The sequence below is a fragment of the Aspergillus campestris genome (assembly GCF_002847485.1).
Source record: "Aspergillus campestris IBT 28561 chromosome Unknown P168scaffold_5, whole genome shotgun sequence".
In the NCBI taxonomy this organism is placed as follows: domain Eukaryota; kingdom Fungi; phylum Ascomycota; class Eurotiomycetes; order Eurotiales; family Aspergillaceae; genus Aspergillus; species Aspergillus campestris.
Genome location: NW_020194340.1, coordinates 573,967 through 592,811, shown reverse-complemented (window position 1 = coordinate 592,811; position 18,845 = coordinate 573,967). Strand labels below are relative to the sequence as shown.

At 52.3% G+C, this 18,845-nt stretch overlaps 5 protein-coding genes across 5 annotated transcripts; all 5 read left to right on the top strand.

Annotated features, from left to right (window-relative positions):
- Positions 1–1,522: 1,522 nt before the first annotated feature.
- Positions 1,523–2,303, top strand: P168DRAFT_139715 (uncharacterized protein). Its single transcript, XM_024832746.1, has one exon. It carries the CDS (start codon positions 1,770–1,772, stop codon positions 2,178–2,180), a length of 411 nt encoding a protein of 136 aa, XP_024693401.1. The 5' UTR covers positions 1,523–1,769; the 3' UTR covers positions 2,181–2,303.
- A 497-nt stretch (positions 2,304–2,800) lies between these two features.
- On the top strand, positions 2,801–3,611 carry P168DRAFT_139724 (uncharacterized protein). The gene is made up of 2 exons (XM_024832747.1): positions 2,801–3,259; positions 3,289–3,611. Exons 1-2 carry the CDS (start codon positions 2,981–2,983, stop codon positions 3,517–3,519), a joined length of 510 nt encoding a protein of 169 aa, XP_024693400.1. The 5' UTR covers positions 2,801–2,980; the 3' UTR covers positions 3,520–3,611.
- A 3,770-nt stretch (positions 3,612–7,381) lies between these two features.
- On the top strand, positions 7,382–10,696 carry P168DRAFT_235324 (nagb/rpia/CoA transferase-like protein; the record flags this gene model as incomplete). The annotated part of the gene is made up of 3 exons (XM_024833460.1): positions 7,382–8,152; positions 8,704–8,767; positions 9,165–10,696. The coding sequence occupies 3 exons, from the start codon at positions 7,382–7,384 to the stop codon at positions 10,694–10,696; spliced, it is 2,367 nt and encodes a 788-aa protein (XP_024693399.1).
- Positions 10,697–12,362: 1,666 nt separating this feature from the next.
- P168DRAFT_303952 (WD repeat-containing protein) lies at positions 12,363–16,698 on the top strand. Its single transcript, XM_024838805.1, has 5 exons — positions 12,363–12,956; positions 13,009–15,893; positions 15,961–16,220; positions 16,277–16,393; positions 16,444–16,698. The coding sequence occupies exons 1-5, from the start codon at positions 12,790–12,792 to the stop codon at positions 16,450–16,452; spliced, it is 3,438 nt and encodes a 1,145-aa protein (XP_024693398.1). The 5' UTR covers positions 12,363–12,789; the 3' UTR covers positions 16,453–16,698.
- Positions 16,699–16,968: 270 nt separating this feature from the next.
- Positions 16,969–18,830, top strand: P168DRAFT_303951 (putative MYND domain protein; the record flags this gene model as incomplete). The annotated part of the gene is made up of 2 exons (XM_024838804.1): positions 16,969–18,659; positions 18,827–18,830. The coding sequence occupies 2 exons, from the start codon at positions 16,969–16,971 to the stop codon at positions 18,828–18,830; spliced, it is 1,695 nt and encodes a 564-aa protein (XP_024693397.1).
- Positions 18,831–18,845: the final 15 nt, after the last annotated feature.

Sequence of the window (18,845 nt, the reverse complement as noted above, 5' to 3'; positions counted from 1 at the left end):
ATGATTTGATTGATTTAATCTACTGTTTTAATATGAAACCGACCTCTTTTCTACTTCAACCATTCATTAACCAGGGCTGCAGACAATGTCTTTTGGTCTCCATAGGCTATAACTAAAACTAGTTGGTGGGTCAGGTAAGGCTGTGTACCATAGCCCATTTCTGAGACGTTTATGGATTGGAACTATCAGTTTGACCGCTGATGATACATATACATCAAGACAATATCCTTGATAGCTCATACACGATAGTCCAACCCATCAAACAAATCCAGATATCACACCAAAGTGACCACAACAACCAGCAATGGCAACTACCTAACCACCCATTAACCCACAAACACCACCCAGTCAATCCCTATCCTACCACATCCCCAATACCAGACCCTGACAAACTCAAACCCACGAACGAACAATCAACGGCAAAGCCCAACCTTACTATATTATCGTAATAGGTACGGATAGCAGGCAGGTACATTATGTCCCACCTCCGGTCGAGACCCACCAACCCGCCCTCCATCCCACGGTTCTAGACCCAGACCGCCGCCGGAGTCCAATACACTCTCCGTTTCGGGTCCTACTATACTATCGACTCCTAGTATCGATCGTATAATATAGTGTAGTATAGCGTAGCATAGTGTGTATAGATTGTGGGGGTATCTATCCGGTGGGGCTTTGGTTCATTCATGTAGAACACGGAGGAAGGTGTGGATCTTGTTCATATAGATGGTTGTTAGTTGGATTTGTGGTGGGGAGGGATAGGAGGTTCTTGGCTGATCACGTAATGGGTCGGTCTAGATGGGCTGGAGCTTGGATGGATGGATGGATGGATGTCCGGGTGGATGGTAGGTCTGGTTTGGTTAGGTACCTGTGGATTGGATTGGATTGGATTGGATCGACGGATTGGCATTGGCGCTGGTGTGGTCGTGGTCGTCGAATGAAGTCGCTCGCTGGTCGGGATTTACTTTGTACTGTAGAAACTACGGTATGATTATTTGACCAATGATCAAGTTTGAATTGTATTCCACCGGCTAGGCCAGGCGGTGGTTATATCACACATGGATGGTTGTTGGGGACTCCGACAATGCTTCCCAGTCACAAATAAGTCTGGGTTTGGGTAATGGCAACAGCGCAGCTAAATCATATTCAGCCGTAGTATATGGATACAAAGTTCAGGGTCGCTGCATGCATCACAGCGCTGAAGGATACAAAAAAAAAAAAAGAAGAAGAAAAGAAAAACAATGCTATGCTGGGTTATTTCCACATGCACAGATCTAAGCGAGTGAAAATCATCATGCAGGGTATCTCAAAACGAAAAAACAAAGCTTCTATCGAGGATGCGCCGAAGTCGCACGGGTAGTGGTTCACGGTGGATAGGTATCAACGCGGATGCGAGCTAGTAAAGGGTAATCAGGCTCAGTTTGATCGACCGTTATTGCGCATTGTGTCCCGCTGATCCTTCCATCCCACCGCCTCGTCGGAGCCCGGGCGCAGCGATCGAATTTTCAATGTCGGTCGGGCGCCATTGGGCAGAGGCGAGGGGAAGTCGGTGGAACCGGCCTTTCCCCGAGGGAACGGAGGTCCGCTACTCGACGATTCAAATGAATCAACTGCGCCAGCACAGTGGAGTCTGGGGGTCTCCCGCACATAGGAGACGGTATTTGAGCGAGTGACCAAAAAAGGAAGAATGAAAAACACCAGAGAACCAATACGTCAGGACTGGCTGATTCTTAATTCGTAGGAACGATCGCAAATGGTAGGTAGCGAAGGTGATGACGAGGGGTGAATTCGCGATGATGTTGTTTTCTTCGTTTCTTGTAGGGTTGGGGTTGTTTGTTTGTTTGGTAAGAATTCGCTTCAGCGAACGAAGCCGACCATGGAGGCGCAGCGACTGCAGTAATAGGAATTCATTCCGAAGCGAACCACTCCCGGAGAGGACTCATTTTCCAGACACAGCGAGCGCTGACATCGCGAGCAGCGGACGATGTCGAACGACATGGCGTCGGGCGAGGAATCCGGCGATGGATGGGAGGAAACACCCTTGGTGGTGTTGGGTTGTGGCTGGACTTGGAGCGAGGGAGAGCTCATGGTGTCGACAATGGGAGAGATCGAAACCACTTCGCGCGGCAACCCAGGTCGCCGTTCAAATAGTGCGACCAGGTCGATTTGGAGGTGTGGTCTGATTCTGAAATTTTCCGGATCGCAGGTGCGTTGATGCCGAATGTCGATAGGAGGAAGAGAAACGGGAGGAAAATCGAGGAAGGAAAATATCGAGCCAAAAGTATAACCGACGACTGAAACAGGTAGTGATTAAAAAAAACAAGGCTGAGTCAAGCCACAGTCAATGGATATCCACGAGGTTCAGAGCGGAAGACCAATAATGTTCGTAGGATGTTTAGGCAGGAAAGGATCCGAGCACAAGGATGAGTTTAGAGTGAGATGGGATTGAAACAGGGAAGAGAGAGCGAGGAGGGAAGGTTGGAGGAGGAGAGAGAGGGGGGGGGGGATTTAAAGATGAAGATTGAAGAAAGAGCAGAGCTGTGGATGGAGATGGAAGAGTCAACAATGAAATAAGAAACCGGGAAATCATTCGAATGAAATAGAGAAATCATAAAATCAATCGTGGAGTAGGGAAATAAAAATGAAATCATAAAATAAATAATCAGATAGAAAATAATGGACAATAATAATGGAGGTAAATAAAATAATAATAATAATCAAATAATCAAAGAAAAGAAATTAAATCGAACAATTAACCTGTTTTCTTCTTGCCAGGATTAATGAATGAGCTGTCGCCAAGGAGAGCAGAGTGGTTGCAGCAACAGATCGATCCACTTTTCCTTTCCCTCCCCTCTCCTTCGTCGTGATTAGCGGGAACTTGGGAGGACCGGATAACACCACGAGGGGGGGATAATGATGATCAGGAGACAGGATGGGACAAGATGGGGGCGATGCGAAGAGATATCTGGGGCCCATCTAAGGAATGCTAATGTCAATCATTAGGCTGATACTCCGCAGGAGGTTTCCGCATCGGCATGGGGGGTTTCAGGATCAGGATTTCCACAGGGAAGGATGTCCACAGGCAAGATTGGCGCGTGTTTCCCCTCCAAGGCTGAAGGTGTCAGTCAACTGGAGGGTCAGGGAGAGGACGATCTGCCATGGAGATCCTCTCGGGGACCAGAGGATGGAGGGAGGAGGGATAGGAGAGGTAGGCAGAAGGACGATCGAACTCCGATCTATGGTCTGTGGGATTTATATGACAGTCGACAGAAGTTCTGTCCCACTGTTGAGGGTCGACATCAGAGTATGAAAATCAATAAGCTCCTATTGTTGACGGTGACAACCATGGTACGGATTGACCACGACTATAGCTATAGTCATTGTAATGTGATTACTAGGAAGACAGATGGCATCCCATGCGGCATCGGCCATCGCTATCCCAGCCCCCCAATCAGGCTTGGTTCCATACATTCCTCCCCGACGAGCGCCAGTAATCTCCGTCAAACGACTCGTGGAGACTAAAGATGAAATATGGTTGCCTCCTTATCTCAAGGTCAGTCATTGTCGTCATGGACTTCCTGACTGAGCTTGGGCGAATGGATTTCAGATGATCGACTGGGATGGTTCGGGCGTCTAGGCCGATCATCTTTCGTTAACTGTCCCAGTGTCCCCCCAGGAACACCGTGAATGGGTGAGTTTAATTATCATGAACAACTTTGAAACGGAGACCACCAATCCTCGAACTCGCCCATTCCTCCCCCCTTTTTTCACTTCTCGATGGGATAGGGATCTCCCCCATTCGGAGTGTCAATCAATCGACTCATGTCAACTCCTCCTCGTTATTCGTGGGCTGGCCTCCCTTCTCCCGCTTCCTTTGCGCTCCCCACCCTGGTTTCCGCAAACGGGTTTGTCTCGGGCTGTCTCATGGTGCTGGATCTTCCCGTTTGAAGGACCGCTGACTTTCCCCCAATGTCGACGCCCATTGGGTACCGAGTACCGAGTTCTGGTGCGAACCACCAGCTCAGTGGAGCCCGTGGCGCTGGGCGAACCATGAGCATACTCGGCTTGTCCCCGATGGCGAAGAGCCCATTCGACGAACAGTAACAGCTGTTCAATTGATAGGTGGAATGGACATATCGATCTATTCTCCAAGCAATCAACAAACCAAAGAGCATCGACCGATGTGCCTCGTGGGAAAGATGACTAACTACTAACTTAGCTAGCTAGCTAAACCATAACACAGACTAACCAACCTAACAGTGACTACTAGACTAGTCCAACCAAGAACGAAATCACAAACTGTGGCGGCAAGAGTGGTTCCATAATCCATAGTCTGCTGCTTTCTCCACCCCGATTGTTTCAGGATTGCGCCGTGACATGATTTGCAGAGAGACCAAGAATGCTCATTCCACCAACCCTATCCCTTTTTTTTTCGAACCCCCCCAAAATGAGTCCAACGGGCGGAGACATTTTCCCTGGGAGCTTGGAGCTAAGGTCGGTAGGTTCTTTGACTAGGGAGTAGTCGGAGTCGGAGGTCCTCGGCAGGACGATCCATGATAGGGATATAGGGGCAATCACCTCCATACTACCTATTCCTTGTCCTGCGTTCTAAGGCGAAGGTGGATTGAAGCGCTTCGTTTCTGCAGTACACCTATATCATTCTTATGTAATCTATTATTATCTAGGTTACTATGTATAAATTAATCCTTCCCACTACATATGAGCATTACAATCCTAGTATCCGTAGATAAGTTAGGCTTAGCGGATGGTCTGACCATCATGACCGGCGCCAGGCTAATAAATCACCTGCAGGACGAACAACGAACGAGTCCTCTCTAACAACCCTTCTAGGCTTAGACCCAAAAAGAAATGAAGATTAGATTGAAAAAATAAAAAAATAATTTAGGAAAAAAAGGTCAATCATCACAAGGAGAGAAAAAAATCTACCATGGCAAACAAGACCGGACTATCGGTTTTAGTAGGGAGCTAACTGGGGAATTCCCCAGCATGGTTGAACTTTCTGTTCACCTACATTTCCTTAGTTGGTAATAGATGGTAGACCTCCGGAGTATCCGTACTACCTACATAGGTAGATAGATAAGTGGTAGTGTCTGGTAGTGACCATAGTGTTTGTCCCCCCCTGGCCTGTCCATGCGGAGGACTCTGATCCAGGGGAAATCATGCCGAGTCAGATTATCTGCTAGTTTGGAGTCCGAGATAGCTACTGTTTTCTTTCCTATCTGTTCCTTAACATGATCGTGACTATCATTATCACCCGCCCCTTTTTCATACATACACCCTAGAGAATCTAAAAAATATAACCATAATCATCATCATAATCACAATAATCTACAATACCCATGCCTAAACATAATAAGGCAAAAGGCAACTCAAGTCTGATGCACCTGGTATGTACGGAGTAGACACGCACATAGATTTCGTACCTGGAGATATCATCCATTCATTCTATCTGTATGCACTCCTATCCACGTGATGCACAATCCAATGTCGGACAGCATCAACACCAATCGATCCCTCTCTTTTTTTTTTCTTTTTCTCCCCCTTCCCCAGCTTTTCCCCAGTCCACATTCCCTGCGCCCCGATCCTCTCTCTCCTTGCGTTTTTGTCCAGCGGACACGGTGCATCCTATCTTACATTTTACATCCTGCACATCGCTATCTTAGTCTTGACGACGTGGATGGAAAGAATCCAGTCACCTGACTGGGCTCAATCCCAGAATGGAGGTCTGATCAACACGTCAATCAAACGGACTAGAGATGCAATCCCGATCGATATCTTCATCCCACAGGAGTGATGTCACATTGATGATATGATGAAGATGAATAGAATGTCTTTACGAAAGCCAACAACGATAACAAGATATGCATCTTCAGACTCAGCCACCAAAACCCTGGCAATCATATGCGCCATCCATGCCATCTGCACTCCCCATACCTAAGCGACACCCCATATACGGAGTGCATGCATACATACCCATGTAGGTAGGCGTGTAACTACCTGTACCTATATACGGATATTGATATTATGGTTTATATGTATGCACTCCGCACATCCCCCATCCCTCCGCATCACATGTATCACCATGCAGCATAGCTATAGCATAGTAGTGCCTGAAGCGAACTATTCCCGTCCCGGTCGGCGTCTATTCCCACCCACCCCTCCTCTCCACTACGGATTGTCCGCTCTGCAAGCGCGTAAGCTAAAAGGAAAAGGGAAAAGCGAAACTGGGGACATCTGCAGAATGGTGTAATGGTGCGTGAAGTGCGCGGTCCGCTCCTCTATCGTACATAAGTTTGACAGCGGTCATCCTGCACGAGGCCAAATCGGTCGATGGTCCATCCCCGCTAGGAATGGTCTCATCGGAGTTGACGGCGAGAAGGGGGAAGCGTCCAAGCGAGTGAGTGATTTCTTGATTGGGCTTGAGTTTTTTTATCTTATCTTATTACTTCTTTGAAGAGAAAAAAAAATTTGTTTTCTATTTTTTCAACTTATTTTTGAACCGATGGAATCAAACAGACAAATTAGTGGATTTGATGCAATTCGTGCAACTAAATTCCAGTAACTAGGTATTAATTATGGACAATTCAGTGACATCATCGCACATACAATACCTTCCCTCTATCAGTCAAGTCCCCTCCCTTGTGCACGAGCTTACTATATTTATGCGATTCGGGGGTCAATAATACAAAGTGCTATGATGATTCCCGGAGGAAGTCCGTTTCGGCCGACGTAGAAATCTCTCTTGTCTGGCATCATCGAACTTGTGTCGCCCGGATGGAATGATGTCTTATCAGCGCTTGTTTTGTCCCCTGTTACATACCTCTGTCGGCGTGTCCGTATCGCATCCATCCCTTGGGCAGAGAGAAGAAATGATAACGTCATAACCTCCACCGGTAGAGAATGACGACAGTTGCCGAGGAAGGCGGGATTCTGACACTGCTCGTGTGATGGCTGGGCTAGATTTGATAGATTGGCTCGGGGATAGTACTAATCATTGCAGTTCTAGGTTGACCTTGTTTTGAGGACTGAAATGAATCTCCAAACTAGAAAGAAGGATGGAGGATGGAAGGATGAAGAGGCAGAAATTGAAGGCAGATCGAAGGCAATTGAGGGATGCGGCAGGAACGGGCAGAAGAAAGTAGCCCCGCCGACCCCGCCGGCTCCAAGCTCCGATAGCAACTTGGTACTGCGACTGCGACTGCTGCCACTTTACCTACCTCACTCACCGTACTCTCTACTTTCTCTTCCTTCGCTACCTTTATCTACCAACTACATCCTCAACGATACACAACGACAAACCTACCGAACAAACAATCGAAACAAAAAAACCACGACATCCGTCCTATCTTCCTCCAATTTCAATATGGCGAGTCCCGCTCCCAACCTCTACAGTTTCTCCGACAATGACGCCCTGGCCCAACAATTACGGCCCTACGTCCTCCGGTGTCAGAACACGGCCCTGACTCGACACACCAGCTTCCGCGTCGCCGTCTCAGGCGGATCTCTCCCGACCGTCCTGGCAAAAGCCCTCCTGGCCCCCGGCGACGGAACCCCGGAGGATACACCGCAGTTCGACAAGTGGGATGTCTTCTTCGCAGACGAGCGCGCCGTGCCCCTCGACCACGAAGACAGCAACTACCGCCTCCTGAAGGACGAACTGGTGGACAAGATCCCCTCGCAGCTGGGCAAGCCGCGCGTGCACGCCATCGACGCCAACCACGTCAACGACGACGACCCGCAGGAGCTGGCCGACTTGTACCAGGAGGAGCTGATGCACATATTCGCCGCCAAGGACAGCGTCAAGCTGCCTGTTTTTGACCTCATCCTACTGGGCTGCGGCCCCGACGGTCACACCTGCAGCTTGTTCCCCGGCCATGAGCTGCTGCGCGAGAAGGACGCTTGGGTCGCTGCGGAGTCCAACTCCCCTAAGCCCCCGCCTAAACGCATCACCTTGACCCTGCCGGTTGTCACCCACGCCATCCAGATCGCTTTCGTCGCTACCGGTGCCGGGAAGAAGGAGATCATGAAGCAGATCTTTGACGCTGGGGAGGATGGAAACCTGCCCGCCGCCTTGGTGAACCAGGGGGCCGGGGACAAGGTCAGCTGGTTTACCGATCACGCCGCTGTGGAGGGGGTTTCTTTCCCCCGGCGTGGGAGTCTGTAAGTGAGGATGACTGGCGGCTTGGGTGTTCTAGTTTTGGATTCATCCTGGAAATTGGTTGTACATGCTATGATGTGATATGGCCATTCTCTAGCAGTATGGAATAGCCGAGCATCGATTATCCGACAAACAAAATCAAAAACTTATTAGAAAAAGAAGAAAGAAAGAAAATCAGAGGAAAGATTGGGGGCAAAGGAAAACAAGCCAGGCTGCGATGTTTACTGCGGGGTATGAGGTCCTCTGTTGTGTCCATGCTTTTTTTCCTTTCTTATTCCTTTAGCTTAGTTCTTGTGTTTCCTTTGCCAGCGTCCTCTATGGCAGATTTGATTCCTGTCTGATGTGACCTTGTGTGTAAAAGTGTTGCTGCTGTCTATTATTGATATCACAGACCGTTTCATAATGGAGTAATGAACATTTCGCAATCCAACCAAAAATAAAACCAAAAGGATAGACAAGATGCTCTGTATGATTTCTGAAAAGTCATCCATCTGCAGTACGTCAGGAGAAAACCACCTACTAATAAGGAAGATGAGTCTTTGTCTGAATGCCGGACGATCTTCCCCCGTACGCCAAGAACCAGAAGGGTTGGTTGAGTTGGGACTGACCGCCCAATTATTCGATCTCCATCCATCCCTCCCTGTTTGTTGTCCCTCCTTTGCTTTCTACTCGACGACTCGGAGTTCGGTCGAATCACTCTAGAATCTCGATCTTGAGATTCAGCTTGTGTTGGACACAAGCTGCAATACAGGATAATCCATCATGCCGATCCCCACGCGCACAGTCTCAGTTCGCAAGCAGGTCAGTGGCCCCAGTTAATTAATTAATCTACTCCGTACTTGTCATCTACTCTGTACGACCTACCTTACTACCTATAATAACACCCTTCCTTTCTTAGCTTCTCCGGTGAGAAGATCCCCCTGTGTTCATCCGCGCATTTTAGGGATTATTTCAGTGGCTGACAACCTTTGAAAGCCCTCTACTGTAGGACGCACCACGACAGCCACGGCCACTTCGACAGCGGCAGTCAGCAAAGAAAACGCCCCCAACCGCCCGAATAAGAGCCTCCTTCCCGTCCGCGATGAAGTACGTCCCTCGGGCATCGCACGACCACAGAAGCTGGAGCCAAGCCGGCCTGTCCAGCGGGGTATCAAGCCCCCCAGCAAGAGCTCGGTGTCTCTTCCACAGCGACAACAAGAGTCGCGACCCCAGTCTTCGTCGTCGGAATCCACCACCACCGCAGCAGCGCCGGTCGCTCGCCGCCAGAGTCTGGTCCGTCCGAGTCCGCTGAAGAGCATCAGACCGCTACAGCCACCGACAGCTAGTGCGACTACGACCCCAAAACGGACGACCCCCGCAATCGGGCCCCCGTCGCCCTCCAAGCAAAATGCCCGCCCTATCTCCCCGCGGAAACCTCCCTCAAAGAACGACATGCTTCCTCCTCCGCGTCCGACACGGTCGGCGTCCCTCCGGCAGCCGGCGAGCTCGAGCGCAGGCGCGGGCGCGGGCGGCCCGACCGCAGCACGGGGCCACGTCCGACACCGCAGTCAGGTGCTGGCGCCGACCTCGAGCCAAACCGCCCGGAAAATGGAGCCCCCATCCCCAGCGACAGCAGCGCCGCGTTCGCGGACGCAGTTTTCAACCTATCAACAGCATTTCTCCCCCAAGAAGGCCACTCGACCCCCGCCTGCCGCGGCCCCGCCCCCACCGTCTACTTCGGGCCCTCCTCTCGATGCCTCGCTGATTCTTCCGTCGTCTGCGCCGGAGCTGACGACGCTCCAAACGGAGCTACTCCAGCTGAATCTCTTCCACCTGTGCTCGACGCGCCAGGACGCAGAGTGGAAAGCCGACGCAGAGACGCAACTCCGGAGCAAATACGACGCGGTCGCGAAGAGCTATCGAGTAATCGTGGGACAAGAGAAGGACCACCAGCGGCAGATCAACGGACAGGCCCTCCAGCACTGGGTGCAGAACTGCCAGGAACACAATGGGCACCAAGGGTTCGCAGAGCAGATCCAGGTCCTGTCGCAGGTTGCGCAGGAGGTGTGCGATTTGACGGAGGGTCCGGGCAGCCGATACCCGCGCATCGTGCAGGACTTCGAGGAGTGGTTTTTACAAGCGGATGAGATCCAGGACTACCGGGCCCACCCGCCGCAGTCGGGTGATCCTGCTCCGACGGCGGTATTCATCGACCCGCTGGACGGCGCATGGAAGGAGTCCGCTCAGGCGCTGGAGTTGAAGCTGGAGCACTGCCTGCGACAACTACAGAGCCTCGATATCCTCGGGTATCAAGAGATGGAAGATCGATTGGAGCAGTCGGCGCTGGTGCGGACGGCCCGACGGCTGGACGAGATGATCGCGATGATGGTGGAGGAGCTCGCTGTGATCCGTCGGATTGAAAGCGACGTCGTCAAATCGGAGCGTCGGTGGGTGAGTGAGCTGGCGCAACAGTTGACTACTGCGCCGACACCGCCGACCGAACGAGGGCCGAGATGCGGGGTGTGGAGTCGAGCGTATTGATTTCATGATGGTCAAGACTTTATTTTTTTTTCTTCGGGTTTTGGATGGACAACAAGCCAAACCAGGCACATAGGAAATGTGTCACGTCTATGAATAATGAACGAATAATGTGTTTCGAATCAACTGCCCCCCTACGACTATCATGGAAGCAACAAGTCTTCAACTATCCAGTAGTGTAATCCACCAGCCAGTCACAGTCAACCCATGCAATTGACCGCCGGTCATCACGAGGAAAGAAGGTACTGGATATAGAAAACCCATCCCCTGTCAGCCCTCAGCGAGTATTCCGGTTCCCCTGGACGTGGATGTCTGATATCGGGCATTAGTGTCGCATCGCGAACCGGTTTTCCTGCGCGGGATTATATTTCTCCTCACCTCCCTTATCAATTTCATTTGCCTTTGGTCTTATTTTATCTTTCCTGTTTTTGTCCTCGTCTCATCCTATTATATCCTTGCATATCGTGAAACCGCGATTAATCCCTCGGGGAAAACTTGTAAACAGGTTGGAAACAGGTTGAAAACAAACGCACAGACAAACCAAGCCAGATCCAGAACCGGTTTTCGTCTGTCCTGACCAGATTGAATCCTGGGCTACAAACAGATGGACAAATCATCGTGTTTATATTGCATCGGCCGAAGCTAACTACTACCTAGGTAGACTGAGATCGCGAATAGGGAAGTAGGATTGGTTGGAGGGAATCCTTCCACCTACGAACCTTTTTTTTTTCTTTTCTTTTTTCAAACTTGGTATTGGGATTGGTTGGTATCACTGTTAGGGATATCATCGTGTTGGTGGTAAATGTAATGTAAATTAAAGATGGCTTGATGGGATGTCCTTCATGGTGGAGGGAGATTGACGGTGCTAGTCGTGCGGTTCCAGCGTGGGAGAAGCTTGTATCAACTCTATAGATATATATATAGGTGTATAGTAAAAATGAAATTGATATCAAAAGTAATGAATCAAATAAAGTCAATCAATCAATCAATGAAACATAAAGTCAGGTACTTAGATAATACACCCAAAAGACACCTACTAGGTACATATACAAGCTGGTAAGCTACCTAGTACCCAGGTACAATAGTACTCGACAGCAAGAGAGGAACAGGAACGAGAAACCTGAAAGTGGAGAGTGCTACACTGATACTTTATATTCATACACCGTATTCTTTATCATATAGTAAAATCCTCCATATGATATGGACCAGAGCTCAGTCCCATGTGGAGAACCAGCCAATGGTGACATTCCTTAGATCCACCATGAGGTCATTGGCAGTCTGACATTTGCTTCGTTGGGATTAACCTTGTCTCCACTTTGCTTTAGCTCTTGACATTTATTGAGTTTTTGGAGGTGTATAGTATAGATGAATGATTTATATGGTTGATTGATATATATGCTTTTTTCTTTGACCAGTATATGGATATTTGATCTGTATAGATGTATAGATGGATAGAGATCTGTGGAATGTCCACAACTATCAATCGATGACTTCATGAGTTCTGCTTGGTTCTGGGCCGGCCGATCTGGTGATGCTCTTGTCCACTGGAGATACAATCAATTACTTTATAATCTAATAAGAATACATATATAGAATAGAATAGTACAGATAGAATATATATCTATCTATCTATCTAAGTGTATATCAATCAAAGATAGAAAGTATAGATGCAGAGTAAGGTACTATAGTTACCGAACCATACAGCCTTCGGCAGGGAAAAGTGTGCCTGTATCATACCGGCCCCGGGTCATTACCGGTTCCAAACCGACATTTTCCTCTCTCCTGGTACCTCCTCTCGTCTTTCTCCTCGTCTCTCTCCACATCTTTCTCTTCTCATCATCTTCTTCTCTTTCTCTTCTTCTTTTTCTTATTTTCTTCTTCATCCTTCATTCCTGCGTCTTCATCCTAAATCTTCATTCCTACATCTCCCTTGCATGATACATCCTGTCATACTGTCATACTGTCCTCCCGCCTCACATCAAACCCCACTGACCACTCGCCGCACGTCGATCCCCACTCAATTTCTCCCACTCTCCGCCTCGCTATGATCTAGTCTCGTTCCTTTTTACCTACCCCCCGGTCAGCCTCTGCCCATCATGAAAAATCATTCGATCTCCCTCTACGATCGCATCTGGCGTCGGGAGGCCGGCGATGCCTCCCCCTCGGCTAGCATCCGGGGCCTCTATGGTTCCAAGGAATGGATCGACAATTTAGATATCGTCAACGAGCTCGGTGGACACACCGGCTGTGTCAACGCGCTCTCGTACGTCTCGTCTTTCCCTCATCCTTATTCTCTTCATATCTGACAATGACAGATGGTCGCGTTCGGGTCAACTGCTGGCCTCGGGCTCCGATGATCATAACCTCAACATCTACTCCTACCAGCCCGACTCGTCCACCGCCCCATTCGCCCTCAACACCACCGTCTTCACCGGTCACCGCGCCAACATCTTCTCCGTCAAGTTCATGCCTCACTCCAATGACCGCACCGTGGTCACCTGCGCCGGCGACTCCCAGGTCCGCGTCTTTGACATCGAACACGCCGCCGCCAACCGCGACGTCGCCGCCACCTCCGCCCTCTCCGCCTCCGCCCGCAGTCAGAACTTCAACAACTTCTTCACCAACACCCGCTACCTGAGCGAGGGCAACACCAATGTCCGCGTCTATCGCAGCCATGCTGACCGTGTCAAGCGCATCGTCACCGAGTCCTCCCCCCACCTCTTCCTGACCTGCTCCGAGGACGGCGAGGTGCGCCAGTGGGACCTGCGCCAGCCCTCCTCCGCCTACCCCAAGCCCCGCGGCGGCCAGGGCTTCATGGCCTACCGCCCTGGCCTGGTCCACGACGACTCCAACGTCCCGCCCCCCTTGATCTCCTACAAGCGCTACCAGCTCGACCTCAACACCATCTCCTGCTCCCCCTCTCAGCCCCACTACATCGCCCTGGGCGGCGCCCACCTGCATTGCTTCCTGCACGACCGCCGCATGCTGGGCCGGGACCGCATCGCCGAGACGGGGGCCCCCACAGGCGCCCCACCCCGCAGCATGCGGGATGACGAGGTCATGGGCCAGGCCACCCGCTGCGTGCGGCGCTTCGCCCCCGGCGGCCGCCGGCACATGAACCCGCGCAGCGAGGGGCACATCACCGCCTGCAAGATCAGCGATGCCAACCCGAACGAGATGGTCGTGAGCTGGTCCGGGGACCACATCTACAGCTTCGATCTCATCCGCAGCCCCGATGCCGCCGCCGCCCGGGCCCGCGGCCAGTCCGTCCGCCAGACCCACGACCCCCGCCGGGTCGCCCACGCTCGGGATCGCAAGCGCAAGCGCCAGAAGCAACCGTCCACGTCGTCCACATCCAGCGGGACGCAGCCGCGCCGCCGCTCACGCCCTCGCGACGAGGACCCCGAATTGAAGTTTCGGGTCCGCTACGGCAACGGCGCGCTGGAGGACATCTCCATCCCGTCGCTGGCGGACACCGTCGGCGACACCCAGCAGAACGTCTTCGAGCAGGCCCGGTACGCAGTGCTGAACGACGCCCAGCGGCTGGGGATGGAGATCGCCAAGGGTCTGGTCAAGCTCCGCAAGGCCTTGTTCTCCCTCGACGCCGCCGTGCGCGAGTGGGACGGGTCCACCGAGGAGGCGCCGTACGCCGACGCGCTGTCCACGGCCTTGACCCAGGCGTCCCGGTCCCTGCCGCGCATGACGGCCGTCATGCGCGACTGGCGCTACCCCCTGAACCCCACCTGCCACGTCGTCAACATGCAGCAGACGCTGCGGCACAACCGAGAGTCGTCCTGGCGGTTCGTGCAGGCGGCCGGCACCTTGGCCAAGGCCTTGGGGGCAGACGTCCGGGAAACGGCCGCATCGGATGACGAGAATGATGATGATGATGACGACGTCGATGCCGGAGAGCAGTTCGACCAGATCCGGCTCGCCCCGGGTGAGAATAACTCCGTGGATCGAAGCGCTCAGTTCGGCTACGACTTCCTCAAGTCCATCCTCCTGTTCTTCGCTGGTGGTCGAGAGGCCGTGCGGGCCGGGTTCCAGCGCAACTCCGCCGCGCGACGCAACCAGGCGCGATTTCCCCTCGCCGCCGAGGCCGACGACAGCGCCATCGAGTCCGTCCTGATCCCCTACCTGCAGCGTCTGGCCGGCGACGACCCCGTGGTCAACGTCGACGCCTCGCGCTTCGAGCACGACTCCAGCCGTATCCTGTTCCCGACTCAGCAGGCCGCCGTGACCGCGTTCAGCCGCGTAGTTCAGCTGCCCTTGGAGGATCTGGGATCCGCCGCCTCGCGGGCCGACCCCGGCACCGGGGAGGAACGGAGCGATGCACCGCCCGTGCGCGCCCTGGACAGGTCTGCGGCCGCACGCTTCTGGCAGTTCAAGGTGGGTCGCGGGGTCTTGATGGCCGCGGGGTCCGGCGTCAACTATGCCTTCGTCAACCAGGCCTTTGGCGGGCTGCGTATGACGGTGGAGGACGAATCAGAGGAGAGTGAAGGGGCGGTCCCAGAGCGGTCGCAGGACGACACCGAGGCCACCCGGGAGGAGGAACCGATCCGCGACGTCCGTCTGATGATCGACGGGGGTTCACCAAGCGGCAGTCCCTCGGACCCGCAATCCCAGCCGGGACACCGGCATGAGACAACCATCGGCCGGATGTCTGCCAGCGGCAATGCGGAGATCAACGAGGACTTTTTCGAATGGAAATCGCGCGAGGATACGGAAGTTGACGGCGAGCCGGATGGCCCGGTGGAAGACGACGACGACGATGACGACGATGACGACGGGGAGGATGAATCCGAGGATGAAACCTCGGTCAGCGAGGATGAAGAGGACAATCTGGGCAATCTCATGGACGATTCGTCCGACGCGAATGATGATGATGATGATGACCTTACGGGTGATTATGATATCGATGCTGATGATGGTTCTGGCAACGAGCGCTTACTCCGCAACTATGGCTTTCAACGCACCAAACGCCACAATGTGCATTCTGACATCCCGTGCTCCTCGCACACCCGGGTCTATCGGGGGCATTGCAATGTTAAGACCGTCAAGGATGTGAATTATTATGGGATGGACGACGAGTATGTGGTGAGTGGTAGCGACTCGGGGCATGTGTTTATCTGGGATCGGAAGACTTGCGATTTGGTGAATATTCTTGAGGGGGATAGTGAGGTGGTCAATGTGGTGCAAGGTACACCTTTTCTCTCCATCTTTCTCTCCGTCTGTTCTCTCCCTGAACTCTGATGCTCATTCCCCAGGCCATCCCTACGAACCGACGATCGCCGCGTCAGGCATCGACAACACGATCAAGATCTTCTCGCCCGACCGCCACGCCCAAGAGAACGCCCGCCGCGGCATAAACATCCTCGACCCGAATAATCCGGCCAACGCGCTAGGTCCAAATGTGGACAGCTCCATCGGAGGCCTCAAAAGCTGCAAGCGCATGCACGATAGCTACCGCATCATGAACCAGAACGACGTCAACCGACAAGGTGGTTTAGACGATGCATTCATCACGGTGGGTTCCCATTCCCCCGTTCCCTGGTCCCAATCGCCTCTTCTGACTTGAATCAGAGGAACATGTTGGCTGAGTTCGCGTCGGCCCTGAGGGAGCGACAGGTTCCTGGTGGAGCAGGAAATAACCCTGGCGTGCAGGATGGACCTGCCTTGGTTCTGGATGATAATTGCAGCGTATGTTACCCACCTCTCTTTGGTTAGGGCATTAGGACTAACGGTTGCAGGTGATGTAACGAACCAACCACAAGGCGAAGTAAACGGGTTTCACGGCGGGTTCTTCCAAACGTGTCTTCTTCACTTTTATTTTTTCTTCAATATGCATGAGTGAACTGGCCCTATCATGTTAGTGTGCGTTCTCCTCGCGGGTGTTTGATTAATTTCATGGCGGCGTTCTGGAATTGAAAATGAATTACGGGGAGTTGAGAATGAGACTGTCTTTTCGCTTGAGCTTAACAAATACAGTGGTGTATGCACATGAGGATGTAGGTAGCTGTCAGCTGTTAGCTGTAGTGATGCTATAGATTGAGTGGTGCCTGAATATGCAGGTATAAGTCAATACGGTATCACCACGTGACCTTATCGTCTTCCCCGCATTCTTTTTTTTTTTTTTTTTTTTTTCCCTCCAACTCACCCAACAAAGCCTCATCTTATCGCAATCAATCCCTTATGCGAATAACCACCCAATAACCAAGAACACACGAAGTGACCACAACTATATACAATACAACTACCTACTATAATATCCTAAAATGCAATCCCTCCTCACCACCCGCTCCGAAACAACCTCCCGCCTCTACGCAGACCCCCACAACCCCCACCTGCACCTCGAGCGAGGCCGCGTCCACGAGCAATTGGGCTTTCCGGACTTGGCGTCCGCGGATGCGTATCGTGCGTTGTCATTGTTGGACTCGGTTGTTGATCCGGATGGGTGTGAGTTTCATGCGAGGCGGGTAGTAGATCAGGATCAGAAGGATAGAGATGCCGTCAGCAGGAATAGCGATGAGGATGATGGGGAGGATGAGGATGAAGATGACGATGAAGGATTTGCTCCCATAACGCAGGACGAATACGACGCTATAATCGGCGACGTGTACGCCCTCCTCGTCCGGAGTCTCGTCAGCTGTGGCTGTTTCCGCGATGCGTATGACTTTGCCGTGCGGGGGCTGGCTCTTTTGGGGGATAAGTCGCAGTCGACAGCGGCGGATGTGCTTCGAGAACAGATGCGCAATATCAAATCTGCATATAGAGCTCGACTCGGATCTGACGCCCCTGCCCCTCCTACCACCAACGAAGATGATATCCAGATCGACCCCAGCCGACTCCCCGCGCAAGGATACGCCCGCCGTGTCCTTTACCCGTGGAACACGCACGAACCGGACCGTAAAGCCCCTGAGACACTGGCGCTGCTCAACGAGCGGTTAAAGACGGTTGCGCCGAAGTGCGAAGTCCGTGCCGTGGCCTTGCCAGCCTTACACAACACACCCACCCCAACCGATACCAAAGAGCAAGGGCAAGAGCAAGAAGTCTCCATCCAGCTCGGCCTCTTCGCCAAAGAAGACCTCCACCCGGGTGAAGTCATCCTGCGCGAATCGTCGCTGCTTACCGCGACGAACCGTCTTCATGACGACCTCTGCGACGCTTGCAATGCGCCTCTCCCGGCTATCGACTCTGAGAACCCGCCTGTTCCGTGCGAAGAGTGCGCTGATGAAGATGATATTTTTTTCTGCAGTCAGGCTTGCCATGATGCTGCGCAGAGTGCCTACCACGGTGCTGTCTGCGGCCTCATGCATAACCTCGACTCTATCGGAAAAGATATTCCTGATAAAAAGGACAAGGCTGATTATCTTTACCTGCTGCTTCTGGCCCGCGCGCTCGCCATGGCAGCCACGCAATCCCTGCACCCCCTCGACCTCCCAGAAGTGAAATACATCTGGGGAGACTTCCACCCTTACCAAACCGACCCCTCAACCGAAGAGCAAGAAAAACAAAAAGAACTCCCCTTCTCCTTCCACCTCTCCATCCTCCAGCCCATGCGCTTCCTCGAAGAAATGTCCCTCGACCCCTACACGACCCTCCCCCACTACGATACATGGGTGCTTAACTCGCTGTACGCCAAATTCCGCGGCACAGCCTCAGGCAGACTGTCTACCTGGGACGGCGGCCCCGAGCTCTGCGCTGTGCATCCGCTTTGGTGTCTTGCGAATCACTCCTGTGATCCGAATGTGCGGTGGGATTGGGCGGCGGATATTTGCTTTACGGTGCGGGATGGGGGGAAGGGGGAGAGGGTTGTTTGGGGGGAGGGAGCTTCTTCTGGGGGTGGTGATGGTGGGATTAAGAAAGATCAGGAAATCTTAAACCATTATTGTGATATCGGCATGGATGTTAAGCAGAGGAGGGAGTGGGCTTGTGGGGCTCTTGGGGGGATTTGTCTGTGTGAGAGGTGTGTTTGGGAGGCTGAGCATTGTTGATTTTCTTGAAGTTCTTTCCTTCTTTTGTTCTTTTTTTTTCCCCCCTTTTGGGCAATGCTTGGTTGGTTGCTTGTTTGCTTGGGTGACTACTACTCGGACTCTGAAAATAGACTATATAGATAGACGATAATGTAAATAGATGACAGTTAAATAAAGAT

Bases quoted from the DNA above. Each gene is read 5' to 3' on its own strand.
- P168DRAFT_139715 (XM_024832746.1), top strand. From the start codon at position 1,770: ATGACGAGGGGTGAATTCGCGATGATGTTGTTTTCTTCGTTTCTTGTA.
- P168DRAFT_139724 (XM_024832747.1), top strand. From the start codon at position 2,981: ATGCTAATGTCAATCATTAGGCTGATACTCCGCAGGAGGTTTCCGCAT. The intron at 3,260-3,288 runs GTCGACAGAAGT...CCCACTGTTGAG, and splicing joins TCTGTGGGATTTATATGACA to GGTCGACATCAGAGTATGAA.
- P168DRAFT_303952 (XM_024838805.1), top strand. From the start codon at position 12,790: ATGAAAAATCATTCGATCTCCCTCTACGATCGCATCTGGCGTCGGGAG. The intron at 12,957-13,008 runs GTACGTCTCGTC...TGACAATGACAG, and splicing joins GGCTGTGTCAACGCGCTCTC to ATGGTCGCGTTCGGGTCAAC. The intron at 16,221-16,276 runs GTGGGTTCCCAT...GACTTGAATCAG, and splicing joins TAGACGATGCATTCATCACG to AGGAACATGTTGGCTGAGTT.